This window comes from Phyllobates terribilis, unplaced genomic scaffold, assembly GCF_046119375.1.
Source record: "Phyllobates terribilis strain yellow unplaced genomic scaffold, ASM4611937v1 Scaffold_3__8_contigs__length_932513732, whole genome shotgun sequence".
NCBI lineage: Eukaryota > Metazoa > Chordata > Amphibia > Anura > Dendrobatidae > Phyllobates > Phyllobates terribilis.
The window spans coordinates 705,650,620-705,677,260 of NW_027362763.1; the positions used below are offsets into that span (position 1 = coordinate 705,650,620).

General features: G+C 41.7%; 1 protein-coding gene across 1 annotated transcript in view; it reads right to left on the bottom strand.

Moving 5' to 3' along the window:
- Positions 1-26,641, bottom strand: part of VASH2 (vasohibin 2) — an 82,841-nt gene that overhangs the window by 18,055 nt on the left and 38,145 nt on the right. The window contains exons 4-5 of the mRNA XM_073671967.1: positions 26,269-26,325; positions 21,805-21,879 (exon numbers count right to left, since the gene is read on the bottom strand). Coding sequence (XP_073528068.1) covers positions 21,805-21,879; positions 26,269-26,325 — 132 coding nt within the window. The remainder of the gene's footprint in view (positions 1-21,804; positions 21,880-26,268; positions 26,326-26,641) is intronic.

Sequence of the window (26,641 nt, forward strand, 5' to 3'; positions counted from 1 at the left end):
CAGGCACAGTCATTATACTGCACGGTATAGCGATATCCAGGCACAGTCATTATACTGCACGGTATAGCGGTATCCAGGCACAGTCATTATACTGCACGGTATAGCGGTATCCTGGCACAGTCATTATACTGCACGGTAAAGAGATATCCAGGCACAGTCATTATACTGCACAGTATAGCGGTATCCAGGCACAGTCATTATACTGCACGGTATAGCGGTATCCTGGCACAGTCATTATACTGCACAGTATAGCGGTATCCAGGCACAGTCATTATACTGCACGGTATAGCGATATCCTGGCACAGTCATTATACTGCACGGTATAGCGATATCCTGGCACAGTCATTATACTGCACGGTATAGCGGTATCCAGGCACAGTCATTATACTGCACGGTATAGCGGTATCCTGGCACAGTCATTATACTGCACGGTATAGCGGTATCCTGGCACAGTCATTATACTGCACGGTATAGCGATATCCTGGCACAGTCATTATACTGCACGGTATAGCGGTATCCTGGCACAGTCATTATACTGCACAGTATAGCGATATCCTGGCACAGTCATTATACTGCACGGTAAAGAGATATCCTGGCACAGTCATTATACTGCACAGTATAGCGGTATCCAGGCACAGTCATTATACTGCACGGTATAGCGGTATCCAGGCACAGTCATTATACTGCACGGTATAGCGGTATCCTGGCACAGTCATTATACTCCACGGTATAGCGGTATCCTGGCACAGTCATTATACTGCACGGTATAGCGGTATCCTGGCACAGTCATTATACTGCACGGTATAGCGGTATCCTGGCACAGTCATTATACGGCACGGTATAGCGGTATCCTGGCACAGTCATTATACTGCACGGTATAGCGATATCCTGGCACAGTCATTATACTGCACGGTATAGCGATATCCAGGCACAGTCATTATACTGCACGGTATAGCGGTATCCTGGCACAGTCATTATACTGCACAGTATAGCGGTATCCTGGCACAGTCATTATACTGCACGGTATAGCGATATCCTGGCACAGTCATTATACTGCACGGTATAGCGATATCCTGGCACAGTCATTATACTGCACGGTATAGCGGTATCCTGGCACAGTCATTATACTACACAGTATAGCGGTATCCTGGCACAGTCATTATACTGCATAGTAAAGCGGTATCCTGGCACAGTCATTATACTGCACGGTATAGCGGTATCCTGGCACAGTCATTATACTCCACGGTATAGCGGTATCCTGGCACAGTTATTATGCTGCACGGTATAGCGGTATCCTGGCACAGTCATTATACTGCACGGTATAGCGGTATCCTGGCACAGTCATTATACGGCACGGTATAGCGGTATCCTGGCACAGTCATTATACTGCACGGTAAAGAGATATCCAGGCACAGTCATTATACTGCACAGTATAGCGGTATCCAGGCACAGTCATTATACTGCACGGTATAGCGGTATCCTGGCACAGTCATTATACTGCACGGTATAGCGGTATCCAGGCACAGTCATTATACTGCACGGTATAGCGGTATCCTGGCACAGTCATTATACTCCACGGTATAGCGGTATCCTGGCACAGTCATTATACTGCACGGTATAGCGGTATCCTGGCACAGTCATTATACTGCACGGTATAGCGGTATCCTGGCACAGTCATTATACTGCACGGTAAAGAGATATCCAGGCACAGTCATTATACTGCACAGTATAGCTGTATCCTGGCACAGTCATTATACTGCACGGTATAGCGGTATCCTGGCACAGTCATTATACTGCACAGTATAGCGGTATCCTGGCACAGTCATTATACTGCACGGTATAGCGGTATCCTGGCACAGTCATTATACTGCACGGTATAGCGGTATCCAGGCACAGTCATTTTACTGCATGGTATAGCGGTATCCTGGCACAGTCATTATACTGCACAGTATAGTGGTATCCTGGCACACTCACTATATTGCACGGTATAGCGGTATCCTGGCACACGCAGTATATTGTGATGCAGAGTCATTTTGTAGTACACTCAGTACAGTAATAACCTGGCACATGCCCTATACTGACCCACTGATTTGCCCCGACACGCTGCCTCAATACACAACAAAAGAAATTATTATCAATTCACCAACTCCGACTGAAAAGATGGATCCTAGAAGCATTGCACGCCCGCGGGCTGAATGTAACATTTCAGGAGAGATCTGGTGTCGCTTCCAGTTTGATCACAATGACCTTTACCTTTTATTACCTTATTCAGTTATTACAAGGCTGCACACCAAGGTACAAAATCAAGAGGAAAACCACTGCGGAAAATGCCAAAAAAAAGGCGTAAAACTTCAAATAAACAAAACAGATCTCTTCATTCACACCCCATAAAGATGCGTACTATGTGAATAAGCAGAAAAGTGACAACTGGCACCCCATATATCTCTGATACATAGATGATCAGACATATTAACATCCAAAAATATTGGAATCGTCAACAAATATGTTATATGCATGTGAAGATTTGTGGCCCTAGGTATGTGGAACTTTTATGGGGCACAAATAATTTAAAGCTTACCGGCCACTTTAGGTGACTTTTCATATGTGTACATGACAAATAACACTACTGCTTACATTATATAACTTGTATCCAACATTTTCCATCAGTTACCCCTTCTGCAAGCTCTTGTTCTGATTTTCAGTTGCCTCTGAGCTAGTGGGAGGAGACTTGCTGCTCTGATGTCTCCCATGTACTGCACACACAGAGGGAATACTGCTCTCCTGTGTAGCTGTGAATCCAGCACTGGGATGAGATAAACCCTTACTAGAAAGCAGCTGCAAAATCTGTATGTGTCTCTCTCTCTCACTTCGCTCCTCCCTTTTTCCCCGCTTTAAATATTTCAATTGGTTCCGTAATCTGATCCCTCAGTGAGTTGGCAGCCAGCATTCTTAATACAGAGCAATATGGATATTTTAACTGCTTTTCAGAGTGAATGATGAGTTCAAGAGGTGGGGTGGAGGGAAGAAGTGTCTCATATGTACAGAAAGGAGATTTCTCTGATATTTTACAAAGTTTCTTATATTTGATTTGTACTATTGATTAATGCAAAGTGACCTTTTACCTTTTGGATTCTTTAGAAAATTTCTGGAAAAGTCTATCATAGGGCCATCCTCTTCCCAAAATAATTGCTTTATTATTAACTTTATTATTAACCTTAATATCTCGCTCTCTCATATGTTAGTTAACTTAATAAAGTGTCACAAACTGAAGAAACGAGAACTTATGCTATTCCATTTTTACAGTGTAATAGACTGCAATACTTGCTTCAACAACTAGAGGGCAGTAAAATGTAAGACAAAAATTAATGTGTTCCTTAAAGGGGGAAGTGTCATTTTTTAATATTTTCAATTTAAACTTATTTTAATTTTTTTTTTTTTACTACTTTATCATTCAGCTTGTGGAATTTATTTTGCTGCTCCCCTATAAGCTAAAAGAAGAAAAAGCGAATAGCCACATTATAATATTGGCGAATAATAATGTAAACTTTTTAGAAAAATGACCTTTTGTTTTAGAGATATTTTAATAAAAAAAAAAAAGTAAAGGGTTTAGTTAACCCCTTCTTACAATGCAGCTTCCTACAAGACATAATGGGGCTAAGGGTGACCATTATACACATACTAGATGTCACAGAAATATCAGTCCTCCATAACTCCCTACTAAAGTCACTGGTGCAGTCCTCCACTGGAGCAAGCCGCCTTGCTTGCCGCTCTTTGCTTTATATATAAGATCTAGGACAGTAGTTTTTAATTATCTTGCTTTCTAGTTGATGCAAAGTGAGAACTTTATTGGAAGTTGCAGTTTTGCAAAGTTAGTGAACTGCATTTTGAATACTACTAGAAAAATCCCATACTAATCACTGAAAGAAAATCAATTAAGCCAAAGTGACAAGGATAAATAAATTATTGAAATGTTTCTGCCTAGGGGAAAATCTCTAAGCCTAATTATAAAGAGTATATGAATGACAGCAGCCATTATTAATGCTACAAAGCATCTAAAGTAAAAAAAAAGTCAACTTTTTGTGTAGACAGAACTATGTGACGTCATGATCAAACCCTTTATAGTCTGATCCTGCAGTCCGGCTCCTGTTTGCCCCTCTTCTATTGTCTGTAGGTAAAATGTATAATATTAAGGGGTTGTCCATGGTCTCATTATTTTAACAGGTATGTTGGGAACACAATTTTGTGGCACTTACTAATATATAAGCATGTGTTCCACTGAAGAAAGGCTCAGAACCAGGAGCACGATAATTCAGGAGATCCCCAACAATCAGTAAGTCATCGCCTATCCTATCGGTAGGGAACAACTTACCATTTGGGGAATAAGCCTTAGACTGTATGTCCCTATTTTACCAACCGAGATGTTGATATGTTTTCCCATTGCATGACGGAATAAATGACGGAATGTCTATACGTTTCCGTGACAACAGACAACAATTACACCTTGTGTAGTCTGATCCTGCTGTCCCACTTCATCCCACTTCATTCTGTGTCCAACTTTATGTTACCAATTTTCAGTTTACTAAGAAGTAGAAGACCAAGGAAACAAAGTCTGTCTGCAAGTACCAGACTGCACAAGGTTATTTATTTTCTGTTACCATGGAGCCGTATAGGTTTGCATGTAGAGCTGAAGACACAAAACAATATTGGACATTTTTACTCAATTCCAGTTACAAATGTTAGAATTTTTTGATAGGGTAAGAAGTTGGAAGGACAATAAGCGCAATAGAGTTTTATCCGGATAAAGTGAGGAGTATGTGGGCAATAGTGCTCACCTGGTAGAGTTGTGTGATCACAACCGCTGAAAAGGCTTAAGGTTGCTGCAGACCCACAGATTGGAGAACATCAGAGACTGGAATAAAATGATTTACATCTGCGCTGTGGTGGTTCTGGTCCTGAATTCATGTACTGAGGGTGTTTCTGGCGCTGAATTCATGTACTGATGGTGTCTCAGGCGCTGAATTCATGTACTGATGGTGTTTCTGGCGCTGCATTCATGTACTGGCATTCTCTTTTTTTGTCGATTGTTTTATTTATTATATACCATTTTTATATATATATTTTAAATATATGTCAACCACAACGTATTGTATATAATTCCTTTATTGTTTGCATACAATTTAAAACTTTTAAGCAACATGTTGTATTCCGGTCATATGACATCTAAAGTCCGTTTCCTTACGCACATTTATTGGAATGCCATGTCTATATATACCTGCACTTTTTGGCTGTATTCAACACTGTGGTTTGTCCTGATGAAGAAGTTTGTCACTTCAAAATTCGTTGACCAATAAACAGCATTTCTGGATATCTGACAGCATTTCAGTCGCAAGCAGCGCAGATTTAACTAATTTTATTCCAGTCTATGATTATTATTTTTTTATAAATTTGGTTGCAAAGGGGGGGGGGGATTTTTAATATGTCAGATATCCCTTTAGTTCTGTCTGGTGTTCTATGAATAATATAAATTATTTTTAGTCACTTTCTCCTCCCCTAGGCAATTTATTAGATGCATTATTGGTTTAAAAATGTCAGTGTATATGTTTTATTAGATTAATTGAAACACTAGAAAATATGTGACGAAAACAGCTCAAAATCCTTCAGAATTCTGTATTCTGCATCCAATCAAGGTTCGCAGAGCAAACAGCAAAACCCTGTATTTGACAGAAGCACCCAGCCATGATGAAGACTGTCTATCAGCCATTATTGTGTTTCCTTACTGACATGTCACAGCTTTCTGCATGACGCTAGCTCAATAAGGATACAGGATCTCTACGCTGACAATGGAAACATAAACCTAGACGTGTTTGCTATGTGGACAGTTATAAAAGGCCATTCACACCTATCTAAGAGGGGACATAGACAAGTATTTCTGGATCTGTTAACCCACATATCAAGAAAGGAGCTCCTGCGGACCCAACAGTATATAATAGATATACATATACCAGGTACAACCTTGTATTCACTCAGTCTAAAACCTTCTTCATGTGCTAGTTTCCAATTGAGAAATATATTAGAAATGGCTGCATCTGCAGGCGCAGCTGCCCTTTGAATCATATCGTGATTTACTCCTAGTGAACAACAAAACTAATTAATTCCTCCCAAAAAAATCTCACATACAGTCATGGCCAAAAGTGTTGGCACCCTTGAAATTGTTCCAGAAAATGAGGTATTTCTCAAAGAAGATTATTGAAATTACACATGGTTTCTTATACACATGTTTATTTCCTTTGTGTGTATTGGAACAACACACAACACAAAAAAACAGAGAAAAGGGCAAATTGGACATAACTTCACACAAAACCCCCAAAACGGTCCGGACAAAATTGTTGGTACCCTCAACTTAATATTTGGTTGCACACCCTTTGAAAGAGATTAGTTACTTACCGGTAACGGGATTTCTCGGAGACCATGACAGCACCACGAGAGGGAATCCGCCCACCAAGGACAGGAAACCTACAGGCTTAAAAGGGGGCGGCCCTCCCTCTCGCCTCAGTTTGGATTACAGAGCATTGAGAGGACCACCCGGTTAGTAGACATAGCAACATAATCATGAAACAAACAGTATATACATTTTCTTACAACACCAATGTGTGAGAATAAAGAATGAAAACAGATAAGAAGTGCTCCCAAAAAGGGGTGAAGGGAGGGAATATAAGGGTGCTGTCATGGTCTCCGAGAAATCCCGTTACCGGTAAGTAATCTCTTTATCGGTCGACCATGACAGCACCACGAGAGAATTGCAGAGATGAAGATTCTAGGGAGGGACCACCGCTTGGAGCACCCTTCTCCCAAATGTGAGGTCAGACGAAGCACCCAGATCTAGTCTATAGTGCTTATAGAAGGTAGATGGAGAAGACCAGGTAGCTGCCTTACATATGTCCTCCATCGAGACGCCAGACCTCTCTGCCCATGAGGTTGCCACCGCCTACAACCGGCTTCCTCCATCAAGGACAGGAAACCAAAACTGAGGCGAGAGGGAGGGCCGCCCCCTTTTAAGCCTGTAGGTTTCCTGTCCTTGGTGGGGGGATTCCCTCTCGTGGTGCTGTCATGGTCGACCGATAAATAAATAATTGAAATCAATCGCTTCCTATAACCATCAACAAGCTTCTTACACCTCTCATCTGGGATCTTGGGCTCTTTGCAAACTGCTCCAGATCTCTCATATTAGAAGGCGCCTTCTCCCAACAGCAATTTTAATATCTCTCCACAGGTGGTCAATGGGTTTGGGATACAGACTCATTGCTGGCACTTCAGAACTCTCCAGCGCTTTGTTTCCATCCATTTCTGGGTGCTTGTTGAAGTATGTTTGGGGTCATTGTCCTGCTAGATTACCCATAATCTAGGACGCAAACCCAGCTTCCTGACACTGGGCTACATTGCGACCCAAAATCCTTTCGGTAATTTTCAGATTTCATGATGTCTTGCACAGTCAAGGCACGCAACGCCAGAGGCGGCAAAAAAACACCAAAACATCTTTGACCCTCCACCATATTGGACTGTAGGTACTGTGTTCTTTTCTTTGAAGGCCTCATTCCATTTTCAGTAAACAGTAGAATGATGTGCTTTACCAAAAAGCTCTATCTTGGTCTCATCTGTCCACAAGAAGCTCTCCCAGAAGGGCTTTGGCTTACTCATGTACATTTTGGCAAACTGCATTCTAGCTTTTTTATGTCTCTGTGATAGCAGTGGGGTCCTCCTGGGTCTCCTACCATGGAGTTTCATTTCATTCAAATGTCAACTGACAGTTCACGCTGACACGGATGCACCCTGAGCCTCCAGGACAGCTTAAATTTGTTCATATTTTTCAACAATTTTGGTTCTCAAGTCCTGAGACAGTTCTATTCTCCTCTTTCTGTTCTCCATGCTTAGTGTGGCACACACAGACACACAATGCAAAGATTAAGCCAACTTTTCCCCTTTTTATCAGGTTTCATATCGCCCACGCCTGTTACTTGCCACAAGTGAGTTTAAACAACCATCACAAGCTTGAAACAAAGTTGTTTACCCACAATTTTAGAAAGGTGCCAACAATTTTGTCCGGCCCTTTTTTGGGGTTTTGTGTGAAGCTATGTCCAATTTGTCTTTTTTCCTCTGTTTTTTTGTGTGTTGTTCCAATACAAACAAAGGAAATAAACATGTGTATATCAAAACATGTGCAATTTCAATAACTTTCTGTAAGAAATACTTCATTTTCTGGAACAATTTCAAAGGTGCTAACACATTTGGCCATGACTGTATTATACACATATTCATACAAAAATAGCAAACTGCCCCAGGTAGTCTAGAAGTAGGTTAAGAACATCCAGTTCTTATGAAATCTTTCAACCATGAATGTAGAAACTGTGCATGAAATGTGTTATATAAAGTGACAGGCTGAGAAGAACTTCATATAAATGCTAACTTGCCCGGACTAACAAACACGTGGGTGAACTGGTCACTGCTTAATACAACATCAACATAATCCTCTTCTGCAGCTGTTACAAGTTACCTGACTGTCTTTATAATGCACTATTTCTGCCAATTTCAAGCACACACCACATTGTCTTCACCAACAAACATCATACCAGTAAACAGGTCACTAGCACCCACAACATCAACATAATCCTCTCCTGCTGCTGTTACAAATCCTAAAATCTGATTGGCTCCAGTGTGCACTATTGCTGCCCCCTTCTGACACATTCAGCCTTGACATTGTGTTTTGTCCTCACCAACAAAATCATCATATCCGTGAACAGGTCAGTGCCACACACAACATCAACACTCCTTGGCTGAAAGTTTTTGTGCTGCTCATGGATCCCGCTTCCCTGGCAGCTGCAGAGGAAATACATAGCCAAACACAGCTTTTTCTTGGTTATAACAACATTAGTAGTCATCTAACAAATTAAAAAAGTTTGCTCAGCTTAAGTCCATATCTGGAAAACTCTTAATTTCTATTTTGTATACAAGTACATAAGAAAACATTAAAGGGGTTTTCCAGGTTTGGCACGAGAGTCTACATTTACTCTATATTACTGCAGACTTGTAAATTCTCATATGTACACTACCTTTTAAAAGTTTGGGGTCACCCAGACAATTTTGTGTTTTCCATGAAAACTCATACTTTTATTTATCAAATGAGTTGCAGAATGATTATAAAATATAGTTCAGACATTGACAAGGTTGGAAATAATGATTTTTATTAGAAAGAATAATTTTCTCCTTCAAGCTTTGCTTTCGTCACAGAATGCTTCTTTGCAGCAATTCCAGCATTGCAGACCTTTGGCATTCGAGCTGTTAATTTGCTGAGGTAATCTTGAGAGATTCCCCCCCCCCCCATGCTCCCTGAAGCCCCTCCACAAGTTGGATTGGCTTGATGGGCACTTTTTGCGTACCATACGGTCAAGCTGCTCCCACAACAGCTCAATGGGGTTGAGATCTGGTGACTGCGGTGGCCACTCCATTACAGATAGAATACCAGCTGCCTGCTTCTTCCCTAAATAGTTCATGCAGAATTTGGAGGTGTGCTTTGGGTCATTGTCCTGTTGTAGGATGAAATTGGCTCCAATCAAGCGCTGTCCACAGGGTATGGCATAGCGTTGCAAAATGGAGTGATAGCCTTCCTTATTCAAAATCCCATTTACCTTGTACAAGTCTCCCACTTTACCAGCACCAAAGCAATCCCACACCATAACATTACCTCCACCATGCTTGACAGATGGCGTCAGGCACTCTTCCAGCATCTTTTCAGTTCTGCGTCTCACAAATGTTCTTCTGTGTGATCCAAACACCTCAAACTTTGATTCATCTGTCCATAAAACTTTTTTCCAATCTTCCTCTGTCCAATGTCTGTGTTTCTTTCCCCATATTAATCTTTTCCTTTTATTAGCTAGTCTCAGATATGGCTTTTTCTTTGCCTCTTTGCCCTGAAGGCCAGCATCCCGGAGTCGCCTCTTCACTGTAGACGTTGACACTGGCGTTTTGCGTGTACTATTTAATGAAGCTGTCAGTTGAGGAGCTGTGAGGCGTCGATTTCTCAAACTAGAGACTCTAATGTACTTGTCTTGTTGCTCAGTTGTGCAGCGGGGCCTCCCACTTCTCTCTCTACTCTGGTTAGAGCCTGTTTGTGCTCTCCTCTGAAGGGAGTAGTACACACCGTTGTAGGAAATCCTCAGTTTCTTGGCAATTTCTACCATGGAATAGCCTTTATTTCTAAGAACAAGAATAGACTGTCGAGTTTCACATGAAAGTTCTCTTTTTTGGGCCATTTTGAGAGTTTCATAGAACAAACAAATGTAATGCTCCAGATTCTCAACTAGCTCAAAGAAAGGTCAATTTTATAGCTTCTCAAATCAGCCAAACCGTTTTCAGCTGGGCTAACATACTTGTGTAAGGGTTTTCTAGGGTTTTCTAAACATCCATTAGCCTTCTTACACAGTTTGCAAACACAATGTACCATTAAAACACTGGAGTGGTGGTTGCTGGAAATGGGTCTCTATACACCTATGTAGATATTGCAATAAAAACAAGACGTTTGCAGCTAGAATAGTCATTTACCACATTAGCAATGTATAGAGCGTATTTCTGAATCATTTAATGTTAGCTTCATGGAAAAAAAATGTGCTTTTCTTTCAAAAATAATGAAATTTCTAAAAATCCCCAAACTTTTGAACGGTAGTGTATATCGCATATTTGGGGTCACATGACCACCGAGACTCGCCGCTGGCATCAGAAAATCCTGACAGCGCGCTATGCGAGATGTTAGGATTCACAAGTCTGCAGTCACATAATTTCTCACAAGGGGCCCAGGATGGGGGACATTATACCAGGAAGGGGCCGAAAATGGAGAACATTATGCCAAGAAAGGGCTCAGGATGGGGGACATTGTTATAGGATAGGAGGCATTATTACTGGAATGGGCCATGATGTGATAATATTACGGGAAGGTGCCCAGGATGGAGGACATTATTATAGGAAGGGGCCCAGGAAGGGGGACATTATTAGATGATGGGGAACATTATACCAGGAAGGGGCCCAATATTGGGGACATTATTACAGGAAGGGGCTAGAATGGAGGAGATTATTACAGGAAAGAGCCAGGACATTATTACATGCTGAGCGAACACACATGTCTTTATAGGATCTAGAACGCTACGTGGACCATACATCTGACCAACATGCAGGTGGGAGCCTGGGTCCAAAATTTGCGCCACTAGTTATGCCACTGCAATTGTTTAGATTTAACATTGGGTAGATCTAACATTTGACAAATCTAGCATGGTATGGATCTAGTATTGGATATATTTAATATAAAACAGATCCAGCATAGATACACGTAACACCGGTTCGATGTAGCACTGCACAGATCTATCATTGGACAGATTATGCATTGGATATAACTAGCATTTTATGGATCTAGCAGTGGATATATTTAACAGAAATCAGATCTAGTGATCTGAAATGTGCAGATCTGGCAGAATACATGTAAGATTGGACTGATGTAGAATTGGACAGATCTAATGCCTCAACAATCAGATCACTGACGACTTTTATGTTATGACAATATAACAACAGATTAACAGTTGTACGTACAAGGACCACTAACTGAATATTAGGGGTTTCTGTCTGAGATCTGGGTGTTTTACATAATACGCCTGTTCTTGGCAATACCATATGATTTTTCTAGAGACTGAATCCCCATCTGTTAGTCAACACAAAGACTTCACAGTCACCTCCTCCCACGTCTCCACAGCCGACTCAGCACCCAAGTCATCTGAAGGGAATAGCAAGCAGCGAAGCAGATGGCTGAAGAGACAAGTCTTCAGCGAAATACCCCAACGCGCGTGGGGCGGCATATTTACAGGAAGGCTTACACCGCGTCTTGTATTTCATATGGTTTAGATTTGACCATACTGTGTTAAGTTCTGACATAACGGAGCTCAAATAAGCAAATCCACAGAATATAATATAGTAAGTAATATATTATACTAACAGATACAAATGTATCTGGACATTCTAAACACTAAAGAACAGACATTGCGGGATACAAAAATTCTTTCTAGATTTCGCTTTAAAAAAAATATCAGTCTTTAACCCATTTAAAGGGTTATTCCCAAAATCTCAGTTTTCTGTACATAATGTCTGTAAAGCGCTATGGAATTAATGGCGCTACATAAGTGAGTAAAATAAATAAATGAAATACAGAATTAATCATGTGTGCCAATACAACCTATCTACATATGCACTGATTTGTAGCTATGAACCCTCAGAGTCCTCTTTACCCTCTGATACCACTTCTAGCAGTTTTAATGCTGTCGGTCGAGCACGTTCAGCAAGGCTGTAGCACAGCTCAGCTATGCTCAGCTCTGAAGGTCTCACTGATTACAGTTGTATTTGCACAAAATGGCCCTGTCTTATAAAAAAAAATTGCACCCCATGACCCTGTCTAATAAAAGATCCATCATATTCTTTCACAGCATGCTCATTGTACTGACAGCTGTGTTATAGTACAGCTCAGCTATGCTATATTAAGCTCTGCTATGCATTCAGGGGAGTAAATGTAAAATAGTAAATAGTAATGAATATTGGTCAAAAGTATCAAAAACTGCCCATGTTGAGATCTATCCTTCTCTATCAGGAAGCACACAGTAGACAGAGGGACCTGCAGCACTAAGAAGAAGCAGGGTGCTTCTGGAAAATATAGTTTTTGCAGTGAAAGAATAGGACCATTGATTCAGATGTGAAGCTGGATTCACAGAGGTGCAGAAGGAGAAGAAAAAAAAGACATAAGTATCCAAGAAAGAAACTTAATGTCTTATTAGGTCTGATCTCTGAGCCTTGAGATTCAAATGGACAAATTGTCCATTTCAAGAGAACTTCTCAACATTGGCACCACAACACTCACAACATATACCACAACCTACACACCAACCATAAGAATAACAAAGCTGTGATACAAACACTGCAATTACCGTTCTAGCAGCTCACACATCTCCTAAGGGTTATGTAAGACACATGTATGTAGTACTGGCCGGGCCAGTCTTTCGGGATTGCTCGGACTTGTCCACACACACACGTGCTGCTCAGACAATAACTCATTAAAAAGGGGAAACCCTTCCCCAGGACCGGCTGCCATTACACTATGTCACTGCCACGTATAGCACTTCCCTCTGTATGCCCTCTGAGCTATATAAAATATCATAGCGAGACGTCCTATCCATACCCCTGACTGTAAAAAAAGGAGAGAAAACCCCGTGTTTTTGTAAAGCGGGATCAATTTTTTGTAACTGCATCTTTCACATTGATTTTAAATTGATTTTATTTGTACTGTGACTTTAACTCCTTTCCTCTGCCCCCAATGTTTTGGGTTTTTTTGCGCTTTGCTTTTTTCATTCCCTTCTTTCAAGAGGTATAACTTTTTTATTATTATGTCAACATAGCCATAGGAGCATTTTTTATTATTATTTTTAGTTCTGAATGACACCATTAATTATATCATATAATGTGCTGAAAAAAGGGAAAAAAAAGTGGCAATTCTGCTATTGTTTTTTTTAGACTTGTTAAAAAAAAATTTAATATAGAGAGAGAGCGAGAGAGATATTTGCAGACGCTTTTATGGGTAACATTTTAGATACATACAATGTTTTGATTGCTTATTATTTCTTTGTTGCAAGTGTGAAAAAAAAGCAATTCTGCCTTTTCGATTTTTTTTTTTCGCTTTACAGGGTCTACCGCATGGGTTAAATAATTTAACATTTTGTAGCAGGTGTTTACACAGCCTCCAGGCACTTAATAGCCCTCTATATCTGTACTTGTACACACACTGTCTGGTGACCGGATCATGCAGAATTATTCAAGTACCCCATTTATTATACTGATGGTTGGACGGTAAAAGACAAGCACTTTTAACCACTTACTTTTCGTGTCCCCCCTATTTCCATCTAGATTGTAGCTTGCGAGCAGCAGGACCCTCACTCCTTTTGGTATGCATTGATTTATGTGTCACTCTGTTATGTCTTTATTGTCTGTACAAGTCCCCTTGAAATGTAAAGTGAATATGTTGGCGGTATAGAAATAAAAATTATTATTATTATTACTTATTTTCTTTGTTTAAATATTTTTATTACATTTTTAATTATTATTACATTTTTATAGATTGGACTTGTATTGATTCGACAATACCAAAAATGTTTTTTTTTCCCTTTATTTTTAAAGCAGAAAAAGTGGTGAGAGTGATTAAAATTTTCATTATTTTTTTTTTTTCACTTTATTTTTTCGGTCCCCTTGGGGGACTTTAACCTAAAATCCTTTGATCGCTTTTTTTTCTCTGTACTACAATACCACAGCATTGCAGTATATAGGAAAAATGATAAACTCCTACAAAGCCCAGGTTGTGGTTGGACTTCAAAGGAGTACCAAAACAGCGATGGGGGACCTCAGCGAACCTGCAGCTGCCATTAAAACCAATCAAAACCCCACAAGTGTGACCTAGTGGGCTGATGGCCACCCAAAACAAGCGTGCCACTCAAGTCACACACTTTAAATGTTGCTGTCAGAGATTGACATTGGGATTTAAGAAGTTAACAGAAACAATTGGGGCTAGCTCTGGTTGCTGCCTTTAAAAGGAGGACGCTGGCTGGTTAATACAGCCGGCATCCACCATGTGTGGAGCTGACTTAGCTCCTTAGCCCACTCCATACAACAACTCACGACATAATGTTACGCCACACTATGGAAGTAAAATTGAAAGGGTGAAAAAAAATCCATACTTTCTTTTCTACAAATTTAAAGGGGTATTCCTACCTTGTAACTTGATGGCATATTGCTAGGATCTGCCCATGAGGATCTGATCTCTGGGACTCCCCTCAATCTCAAGATAGGTAAGGTACCGAGGCCCGGCCCCACAACTCCTAAACATTAAAAGGGCGACTAATTTAGCACTTCATGGTTTTTCCCGCACAGCAGCGCTCCTGGAGGAACTACAGCTGGCCCAATTTACGGTGAAGGAGACTCACTAAACTAGCACTGCGGTGCCGCAGGTCAGACCCCCGCCGAGCACAGGGACAGCATATCCTACTGATGTGCCATTACTATACAAGATAGGAGCACTCCTTTACTTTTAGGGTGTCCCGCTGCTTTGATCTATGGGGGAAACTAACCGCAAAGGTTTCAATTTACCTGCAGCGCCCTCACAGGGGAAATTAAACATTACATGGTGATTATTAACCTCAATGGGCCGTATGTGACGTGTGCAGGTCTGCCGAGTCCGCCAGAGAGATGAGGAAATATTTGCACCCATTTGGCTAATTAATAAAGGGAGTACATAAAAATTGGTTTCTACGCCCGACAGCCCCTTTAGGCTCATCTCTATAAAACCGCAGAGATACAATCACACTTCCCAGTAAAATGTCAGCTGCGCCGTCCAGTAAGTGACCTGATTAAGATGACATTTCACTAATCTGCTCATCTCGCATTGACTGCGAACGCTCATCGTCCATCTCCTAGCAGCTAAGCTGTGTACACATTACAGCGGCGATGGTGTCACCGGACTGGATTCCAGCAGACGACAGGACAAATCAGGAATCCAAAGAAAGTTCTATGGCTCCGGGGAACGTAGTGGAAATACCACAGAATGAATACATACGGCTGCCCCGCTCTGCAAAGCTTCTCAGGCAGCACAAGCTATGATGACGTCACTTAACTACTTCTCCATATGGCGCGGTAGGTAAAGACTTAAGCTGATCATGGGTATGCACATTAACCCCCTATATGAATTAAAGGCTGCATCCTGTACCTCCAATATTACACAGGGTTATATAGAATGTTTCATTAGATGGTGACACCAGCATCTCCAGAAATGTACTCAGCAGATTTGCCATGTACATGAGCCCTTAAAGAGTAACCGTCATTTAAATTTAATTTTCCATTACCTCAATAGTGCATGTGAATATAAGAAACTCTGTAATAGAGAAATCCACTTCTTTCTCCTCCTGGACTGATTTTTCATTCTCAAACTTCTCAATTAAAAGGTAAAAATGTGTCTTCTGGGAATACAGACTTTCCCATTAATGAGATAGGAGATGGCAGTTGGTGCTCATAAAGTTCAATGGAGAAGTAGAACTATTGTTTCAGTAGAACTTGCAGCGGAATATCTGTGTCTGCCTCTATCTCCTCCATAGAATGTCTGTGTCTGCCTCTAGCTCCTCCATAGAATGTCTGTGTTTGCCTCTAGCTCCTCCATAGAATGTCTGTGTTTGCCTCTAGCTCCTCCCTAGAATGTCTGTGTTTGCCTCTAGCTCCTCCATAGAATGTCTGTGTTTGCCTCTAGCTCCTCCATAGAATGTCTGTGTTTGCCTCTAGCTCCTCCTTAGAATGTCTGTGTCTGCCTCTAGCTCCTCCCTCCTCCATAGAATTTTAAAAGCACCAGTTGTCATCTCCTATCTCAGTAATGGGAAAATCTGTCTTCACTGAAGGAGGAAAAAGAAGCAGATTATTTTAAGAAATAAAATACAAGTTATAGTCAATCATTCTGCTCAGCTTCTCCTTCTCTGTACCGAGTTGTCCACAAATCCCACTGCATGTACAACATGACAGGTTGTTATTTATTACCTATCCACATCAACACATATTGATGAATAAAAGGAGATACCGTATTTTTCGGACTATAAGACGCACTTTCTTCCTCCAAAATTTGGGGGTGCGTCTTATAGTCCAAATGTTGGGGGTGGGGTGTATATATATGTAGGGTGTGGGGGAAGCGGTAGCGGTGGAGGAGAGGGGCACAGGAGGCAGCAGCCGCCTACTGCAGCCTACACTGTCCCCGCTGCTAAAGAAAATGAATATGGGGCGTGGGGAGCACTGAATATTCATGCTCCTTAATAGCGGTATACAGTGTAGCCGCGCTGCGGCTCCTGCAGCTGCCGGCTATCTCCTGTGCCCGCTGTTAAAGGGCATGAAAATTCAACCTCTCTCCACGCCCATGGGCGTGGGGAGGGGGTGAATATTCATGACCTTTAATGAGCGGGCACAGGAGATAGCCAGCAGCCGCACCGCAGCTCCGCTGTGTGCCGGCTATGAAGGAGAGTGAAGTCACTGCTCCCCGCGCACACAGTCCCGGCGTGGGGAGCAGTGACTTCCGGCAGCTGATCTCTCCTTGTGAGCCGCGCATGGCAGTGACGTCATGCGCGGCTCACATGGAGAGATCAGTGCAGGCAGACCGAACGCAGCGCTGGAGGAGAGAAGAATGGTGAGTAGGAGTGTTTATTTTTTTTTAATGTGCAGCATGATGGGGATTAGGGGGACCATGCATACCAGGACAGGGATTAGTGGTGCCATGCATACCAGGACAGGGATTAGGGGTGCCATGCATACCAGGACAGGGATTAGGGGTGCCATGCATACCAGGACAGGGATTAGGGGTGCCAAGCATACCAGGACAGGGTTTAGGGGTGCCATGCATACCAGGACAGGGTTTAGGGGTGCCATGCATACCAGGACAGGGATGAGGGATGCCATGCATACCAGGACAGGGATTAGGGGTGCCATGCATACCAGGACAGGGATGAGGGGTGCCAAGCATACCAGGAAAGGGATGAGGGGTGCCATGCATACCAGGACAGGGATGAGGGGTGCTATGCATACCAGGACAGGGATGAGGGGTGCCATGCATACCAGGACAAGGATGAGGGGTGCCATGCATACCAGGACAAGGATGAGGGGTGCCATGCATACCAGGACAGGGATGAGGGGTGCCATGCATACCAGGACAGGGATGAGGGGTGCCATGCATACCAGGACAGGGATGAGGGGTGCCATGCATACCAGGACAGGGATGAGGGGTACCATGCATACTAGGACAGGGATGAGGGGTGCCATGCATATCAGGATAGGTATGAGGGGTGCCATGCATACCAGGATAAGGATGAGGGGTGCCATGCATACCAGGATGGGGGAATGCAAGGCATACCAGGATGGAGATGGGGACCACGTATAAAAGGAAGGGGGGCGGCATATATACCAGGATGGGGGATAGTCAGAATTGGGGGACATTACCCTTATACCAGTGTCAGCAGAAGACCCCCTCCCCCTTAAAAGTGCATCATGACCACATTTTTTGCTTAAATTTTTATGTTTTTATTTTCCTTCTCTAAAACCTAGGTGCGTTTTATAGTCCGAAAAATACGGTAGTTCTCTGACCCTGCTCCAATGCAGCACCGTATAGATTGTTTCCTGAACTCCTACTATATAAGTTGCTATTTGCAGACTCAGCTGATGCGCCCCCTCTTCTCTCGCCGGGTTCAGTCTGGGACACGCAATGGTCGTCCTTGTGAATAGGACACGTTCCTTTGTTATGTCAGACTTAGTCGAGTCATCATATTCTTAATACTCAGCAAAAATTACCTCCTTACAGGTTAATGGAAGGTGAACAACACCGTAAACATCAAAACCAGAACTACATCGAAAAGGAACTACACCCAACACATCAGCTGTGATTGCTTGTATACATCATCCATCCTTATGTGTACAACAACAGGATAACTCAAATTTATGAAATTCACAGTAGTGAGTATAGAAAAGGTGAATGTGGTCATATAAGTACTCATTTTCCACATCAAATCATGTCAAAATTCTCCTAATAACATAATATATGACATTCATAGCACTCTCACCCACAAAGCTCTGCACAGTTCTGCACTGCCCTATATCTCCTCTCTTGTCTCTGTCTTCCACCCTTCCTGTGCCCTCCGTTCCACTTATGACCTAAGACTTACATCCTCCATAATCTGAACCTCCCGCTCTCGCCTCCACCTCCTGTGCTGCACCAGTGCTCTGGAATGCTCTACCCCAAACAATCAGGTTAATTAATTCCCAGTATCCACAATTATAAGTGTGCTCTAAAAAATGCCATCTCTTTAGACCGGCCTATCACCTCACCAATCTATCTATTCCCTGCTCTTCCTTCCTGACTCTTCTTCAGACTTCGGTTCCTTCTGTCATCCGCATCCTCACGCTCCGTGCACTCCGTAGCACTCTGTATCTGGTCATATATTGGACGATGACCGGTTCATGCAGCGTTATTTGAAAACCTCTATTTATTAGGTCACACTCGCATAACTATATTTTCAGGTTCATGTCCTGTCCGTCGAAAAACTGACCTCGCATGGACAGCGTTCAGTCCAATCTTATTCAATGGGGCTGTTAAGAGGAGCGTTCCTGAAACGAATCTGGGCGGAAAAAAATAATCACAGTCTTGTGTGTCGAACGAGACTCGCCCTATACAAGTCTATGGGTGTGCAAAAACTAAAAAACGGATCCCATACGAAACATCTGTATTGCATCCGTTTTTTTACATATACATTGTCACTATTAACCTTGGAAACTGTAATTGATCATCTAGATGTACATATGTATAATATGTCTATAAATCACAATTCTGCAAATGTCTCGTTACATTTTCTACGGGCTCGAATAAAACGAAACAGCAGGAGCCTTTGAAAATGTTCCCAGTGGCCAAGTAAGGAATAGAAGAGATTCCCTCCACAGATCTCCGCTTCATCCCGTGTGAAGACCTGACTCCTTCATATGGGGGTGACCTTAAATGACTGTCGCAGGAGGCTGATCCTTGTTTAATACATTGCTGCAGCGGCTTTACAAAAAGCCTCATTACTCAGGGACATCACATCCTGATGCTGGTAAATGTACTGCGGAATATGGCTCTAACAGGACAAAGAAAGCAGAGGAGCATGTCTGACAGCAATTTCCCTAGATCTAAGCCCGGCAGTTCAGAAAAAGTATTAAAATACTGAAGATGGGGAAAAAAAAGTGGAAAAAAAAACAAGTAATAAAAATAAAAAAATAAACAATTCTGCCATTATTTCTTGGGTTTCATTTTTACGATGTTCATTGTGCAGAAAAAATTACCAGGCAATATGATTCTCAGGGTCAGTATGATTACGGCAATACCAAACTTGTATAGTGTTTTTTTATTATTATTATTATTATTATTATTATTATTATTAATTTTTTTATTATTTTTATTATTTTAGTGAGTTAAAAAAATGTTAAACTTTATAAAAAAAAAAATAAAAATGTTTGCGTTGCCATATACTGAGACCTTTAACTTTTCTATTTTTCCATCAATGGAGGTAGGAAACTGTAAGGGGTTGAAGTTTTCCCCTATAATCAACGTGCCATGAATAGCTCATAGTTGGGGTCCCACCCTTAAAATGGTCTAGATATATAAAAAATATATTGAAATGAGAAGGTAGGAACACAAAGTGAGTGATGAGACGATATTTTGTAGACAGTGGTAGAATAGTAAAGATGAGCCTTATAATAAGGCAATGTAATGACATGGAAGAAGGGTCCGTGAGGACTTGGGGCTCCAGCACCAATAGGAAAATGTCAAAACATAATTTTTACGGCGTAATTAAAAATATGGTGAGAAAAAGCAAAAAAAAATTAAAAAAAATGCAAGGATCCATAAGTTTACGCGTTTAGGGTTATAAACCCTTATTCATAGCTGTCAATAAGAATTACTAAACCCGAAACGCGCAAGAAAATGGATACTTAATAATTTTTAGCTTTTTGTGCTGGAGCCCAGTCCTCATGGTCCCTTCTTCCATTTCTGACCTGGATACCAGCCTGGTGTGTTTCTACACTCCTTGCACCACACCCTGACCAAACAAGATCTACCTGGGTTCCTATGTGAATACAAGTGGTTTTCACACTGAATTTTCCTCCCTGGAAGGTGTGCTGATATGTTTCCTTCCCTAATGTAATAATATCTTTAAGAATATAATATTCTGTTGATAATTCGATCACAAGAATGAAGACAGCAGCAGGAGAAGAGTGTTATGATTTTATACAAGGCAGGGACCTATCCATTTATGTAACGACTGAGCTGCACATGGCAAGTGCAGTATTATAACACACGACCCATAGTTAAATAAATGAGAATGATGATAGCAGAAGAAGAATGTGCTGATTTTGTTGTAGGCAGTGACCTGTTTACTTGTGTGACTATGTGAGGACTGGAATGCTTATGACCAGGGCAGCATCATGAATTAGTAGAGGTTAGAATATCCTATAGCCAATCAGATTTTAAGAACGATGATAGCAGGAGGAGAGTGTGTTTATTTTGTGGGAGGCAGTGACCCGTCCACTCGTGATTATCTGAGGTCAGGGCATTGCCTGATCAGGGCAGTATCACGAATTACCAGAGGTTAGAAAATTACAGCCAATCAGATTAAGAGAATGTTGACAGCAAAAGAAGAGGAGTGTTCCAATTCTGTTGGAGGCAGTGACTAGATCAATTATGTGATAATATGAAGACAGCTGCACCTGATAAGGAAAGTTTCATGAATTAGCAGAGGTTAGAACACCCGACTGCCAATCAGATTTTTCGAATGATGCCAGCAGAATAAGGGTGTTCTGACCTTGTGGAAGGCAATGACCTGTCCATTCATGTAATTATGTAAGGACAGGGCTGTACCTGACCAAAGCAATATCATAAATTAGCAGTGACTAGAAAACCCTAGAGCCAGCTTATGAAAACAACAAAAGAGGAAGAGTGTGCTGATCTTGCGGGAGGCAGTGACCTGCCACAGACTGATCTTGAAATTGGAAAGCACAACAAATCCTTTATTAGATTAGTGATGGATACATACTTACATACTTTAATGCCAATTTACTTTTCTGCATATACGGTAAATACTGCAGAATTTTTGTAATGATGACGTCAAAGACTGCACTACAATGAAAGGATACATTCCCAGGATCACAGCTTCTAGACACTTAATAGGTAAGGATTCCCTGGTCATCTCCCGAGCCGTCTCCATTAACCTAGAAGAAAGAGTGAGATAGAGATATACACCATCTTCCTGGCAGAGAAGACTAGACAGATGGTCTCAACATGTGTCAAGAGAGGCATCCAACAACCATTGACACTCAGGGTTTCCCATTATAAGGGAGTCTTTGTGTAACTGGGATCTGTGGGATTAGACTGTCAGCTGCCTACAAACAAGTCACAAGAATCATCTGCTGATGGAAACCAGATCCGTTCTCCCTCAGCCTGCGGTCAGTAATAAATTAAGTAATTGGTCAAGGTACACACATTATATATATATATATATATATATATATATATATATATATATATATATATATATATATATATATATATATATATATATATATATATATATATATATATATATATATATATATACACATATATACATATATATATATACAGTGCCTACAAGTAGTATTCAACCCCCTGCAGATTTAGCTGGTTGACACATGCGGAATTAACTTGGCATTGTGACATTTGTACTGTAGATCAGCCTGGAAGTGGGAAATGCACTGCAGCAAATTTTGTTTTTGTTTTTTTTTGTTTTTTTTTTAAAAACGTTAAAAGTTAATTCAGAGTGTCATTTATTATTCAACCCCTCAAACCACAAGAATTCTGATTGGTCCCCCTAAAGTATTAAGAAGTAGTTCAGGCACCAAGAAAAATGAGTTTCACATGTGTGGATTAAAGATCTCTTTTGCCAGCCTTTTCTGACTATTTAAGACCCTCCCCAAACTTGTGAACAGCACTCAGACATGGTCAACATGGGAAAGACAAAGGAGCATTCCAAGGCCATCAGAGACAAGATCGTGGAGGGTCACAAGGCTGGCAAGGGGTACAAAACCCTTTCCAAGGAGTTGGGCCTACCTGTCTCCACTGTTGGGAGCATCATCCGTAAGTGGAAGGCTTATGGAACTACTGTTAGCCTTCCACGGCCAGGACAGCCTTTGAAAGTGTCCTCCCGTGCCGAGGCCAGGCTTGTCCGAAGAGTCAAGGCTAACCCAAGGACAACAAGGAAGGAGCTCCGGGAAGATCTCATGGCAGTGGGGACATTGGTTTCAGTCAATACCATAAGTAACGTACTCCACCGCAATGGTCTCCGTTCCAGACGAGCCTGTATGGTACCTTTACTTTCAAAGCGTCATGTCAAGGCTCGTCTACAGTTTGCTCATGATCACTTGGAGGACTCTGAGACAGACTGGTTCAAGGTTCTATGGTCTGATGAGACCAAGATCGAGATCTTTGGTGCCAACCACACATGTGACGTTTGGAGACTGGATGGCCCTGCATACGACCCCAAGAATACCATCCCTACAGTCAAGCATGGTGGTGGCAGCATCATGCTGTGGGGCTGTTTCTCTGCCAAGGGGCCTGGCCATCTGGTCCGCATCCATGGGAAGATGGATAGCACGGCCTACCTGGAGATTTTGGCCAAGAACCTCCGCTCCTCCATCAAGGATCTTAAGATGGGTCGTAATTTCATCTTCCAACAAGACAACGACCCAAAGCACACAGCCAAGAAAACCAAGGCCTGGTTCAAGAGGGAAAAAGTCAAGGTGTTGGAGTGGCCTAGTCAGTCTCCTGACCTTAACCCAATTGAAAACTTGTGGAAGGAGCTCAAGAATAAAGTCCACATGAGACACCCAAAGAACCTAGATAACTTGGAGAAGATCTGCATGGAGGAGTGGGCCGAGATAACTCCACAGACCTGTGCCGGCCTGATCAGGTCTTATAAAAGACGATTATTAGCTGTAATTGCAAACAAGGGTTATTCCACAAAATATTAAACATAGGGGTTGTATAATAATTGACCCACACTTTTATGTTTAAAATTTAATAAAATTCAACTGAGCAACATAACTTTTTGGTTTGTAAGATTTATGCTTCTGTTCATAAAACCTACTCTCGTTTGCAGTTTGAAGGCTCTAACTTATTTGCATCTTATCAAACCAGCTAAATCTGCAGGGGGTTGAATACTACTTGTAGGCACGGTATATACACACACACACATATCGATACATGCTATTTACTAATTCATACTGATATTTATATATCCACACACACACTCCTACATGTCAGCAAATCACTAGCAATGAGCCGAGGAAGCATCCAAGTCCTCTTTTTCCCATTTCTGAGAGCTATTTTTAAGCAGTTAAATTGCCCAAACTTATAGCATAGTGCCCCCTAAAAAAAAGCACCTTTATTGTACTAATCATTTCTTCAGAAATGTAAGTTTAATTAAATATTCCAATTAGTGTGATCGGTGCACCCTGGGTGTGGCCAAGAAGCTTAGCCCACCATTACGAGCACTGGTTTTACATGCCCCGCCTACCTCATGGTGATTGACCAGTGAGGAAGGAGGGACATGCAAAACAAAAGGGCGGAGCGGTGCAGAAAGCTTCTTGGCCACACCCAGGGTGCACTGGGCATCCTAATTAGCTTATTTGATTACATATCAGTTTCTATAGAAAGGAGGCAATGATTCAAACACTAGAGGTGCGATTTTTATAAGGGATCAATGCTTACAAGACTATGTGCTTAGTTTATGCTGTCAGCTTGGACTCACAGACTCCATTTAACCCCAAATCTCACAGTCACCTGTATCCAATACCATTCAGCGTTTCTTTCCCGCGTGCCAATGTAATGGAAAAGTAACTTAGATAATTCTATGACAAATAGATGTCACATACAGGTGCTTCTCACAAAATTAGAATATCATCAAAAAGTTAATTTATTTCAGTTCTTCAATTCAAAAAGTGAAACTCATATTATATAGAGTCATTACAAACAGAGTGATCTATTTCACGTGTTTATTTCTGTTAATGTTGATGATTATGGCTTACAGCCAATGAAAACACAAAAGTCATTGTCTCAGTAAATTAGAATAATTAACAAAAAACACCTGCAAAGGCTTCCTATGCGTTTAGTCTGTTTAAGTAGACTCCACAATCATGGGGAACACTGCTGACTTGACAGATGTCCAGAAGGCAGTCATTGACACACTCCTCAAGGAGGGTAAGCCACAAAAGGTCATTGCTAAAGAAGCTGGCTGTTCACAGAGTGCTGTATCTAAGCATAGTAATGGAAAGTTGAGTGGAAGGAAAGAGTGTGGTAGAAAAAGGTGCACAAGCAACCGGGATAACCGCAGCCTTGAAAGGATTGTTAAGAAAAGGGCATTCAAAAATTTGGGGGAGATTCACAAGGAGTGGACTGCTGCTGGAGTCATTGCTTCAAGAGCCACCACACACAGACGTATCCAGGACATGGGCTCCAAGTGCCGCATTCCTTGTGTCAAGCCACTCATGACCAATAGACAACTCCAGAAGCGTCTTACCTGGGCAAGGAGAAAAACACCTGGACTGTTCTCAGTGGTCCAAGGTGTTGTGTTCAGATGAAAGTAAATTTTGCATTTCATTTGGAAATCAAGGTCCCAGAGTCTGGAGGAAGAGTGGAGAGGCCACAATCCAATCTGCTGGAGGTCTCGTGTAAAGTTTCCACAATCAGTGATGGTGTGCGGAGCCATGTCATCTGCTGGTGTAGGTCCACTGTGTTTTATCAAGACCAAAGTCAGCGCAGCCGTCTACCAGGACATTTTAGTGCACTTCATGCTTCCCTCTGCCCACAAGCTTTATGGAGATGGAAATGTCATTCTCCAGCAGGACTTGGCCCCTGTCCACACTGCCAAAAGTACCAATACCTGGTTTACACACAACAGTATCACTGCGCTTGATTGGTAGCAAACTCGCCTGACCTTAACCCCATAGAGAATCTATTATAGAGAATCTATGGGGTATTGTCAAGAGGAAGATGAGAGACACCAGACCCAACAATGCAGACGAGCTGAAGGCTGCTATCAAAGCAACCTGGGCTTCCATAACACCCCAGCAGTGCCACAGGCTGATCGCCTCCATGCCACATTGCCGCATTGATGCAGTAATCGATGCAAAAGGAGCCCGGCCAAGTATTGAGGGCATTTACTGACCATACATTTCAGTAGGACAACATTTCGGATATTAAAAACATTTTTCAAGCTGTTGTTATAAAGTATTCTAATTTACTGAGATAATGACTTTTGTGTTTTCATTGGCTGTAAGCCATAATCATCAACATTAACAGAAATAAACACTTGAAATAGATTACGCTGTAATGACTCTATATAATATAGGAGTTTCACTTTTTGTATTGAAGAACTGAAATAAATTAACTTTTTGATGATATTCTAATTTAGCGAGATGCACCTGTAATTTCATGAGAAATAGATGTCACATAGGTGAACAGGACTGGACAGCACAGCACTTTCTGTGGCAAAAGCTAAGAATCAGCAAGGCATTCTGGGAACGATTCAAGCAGGTTTTTAAAAATAATAAAACCTTTCTTACCCGCTGATCGGTCGCGTCTTTCTAATTTCAAAGAACTGCGTTCCGGTGTGGTTGTATCTGAGTTTCTGACATTAAGGAGAAACAACTAAAATTGATCTAAAGAGCAGGAGCAATGGAAGAAATGATATAAATACAACTCTACTAAAACAATGGACCTACATATCAAAAGTAGTCAGGTCTGAAGACCCTATGACAACACTTCCTGTCTCGGGTCTGACCTGGCACAGCCTTGCATAGGGGCACAGAGAGAGCACCCCCTGGAGATATAGCCTGTGCCCTCCTTATTGCACATATCTCAGGTTGAGGAATCAGTGTCTGTGCCCTACAACCATATATGCGTATGGGGCTGCCGGAGACAGAGTACAATGCTCTG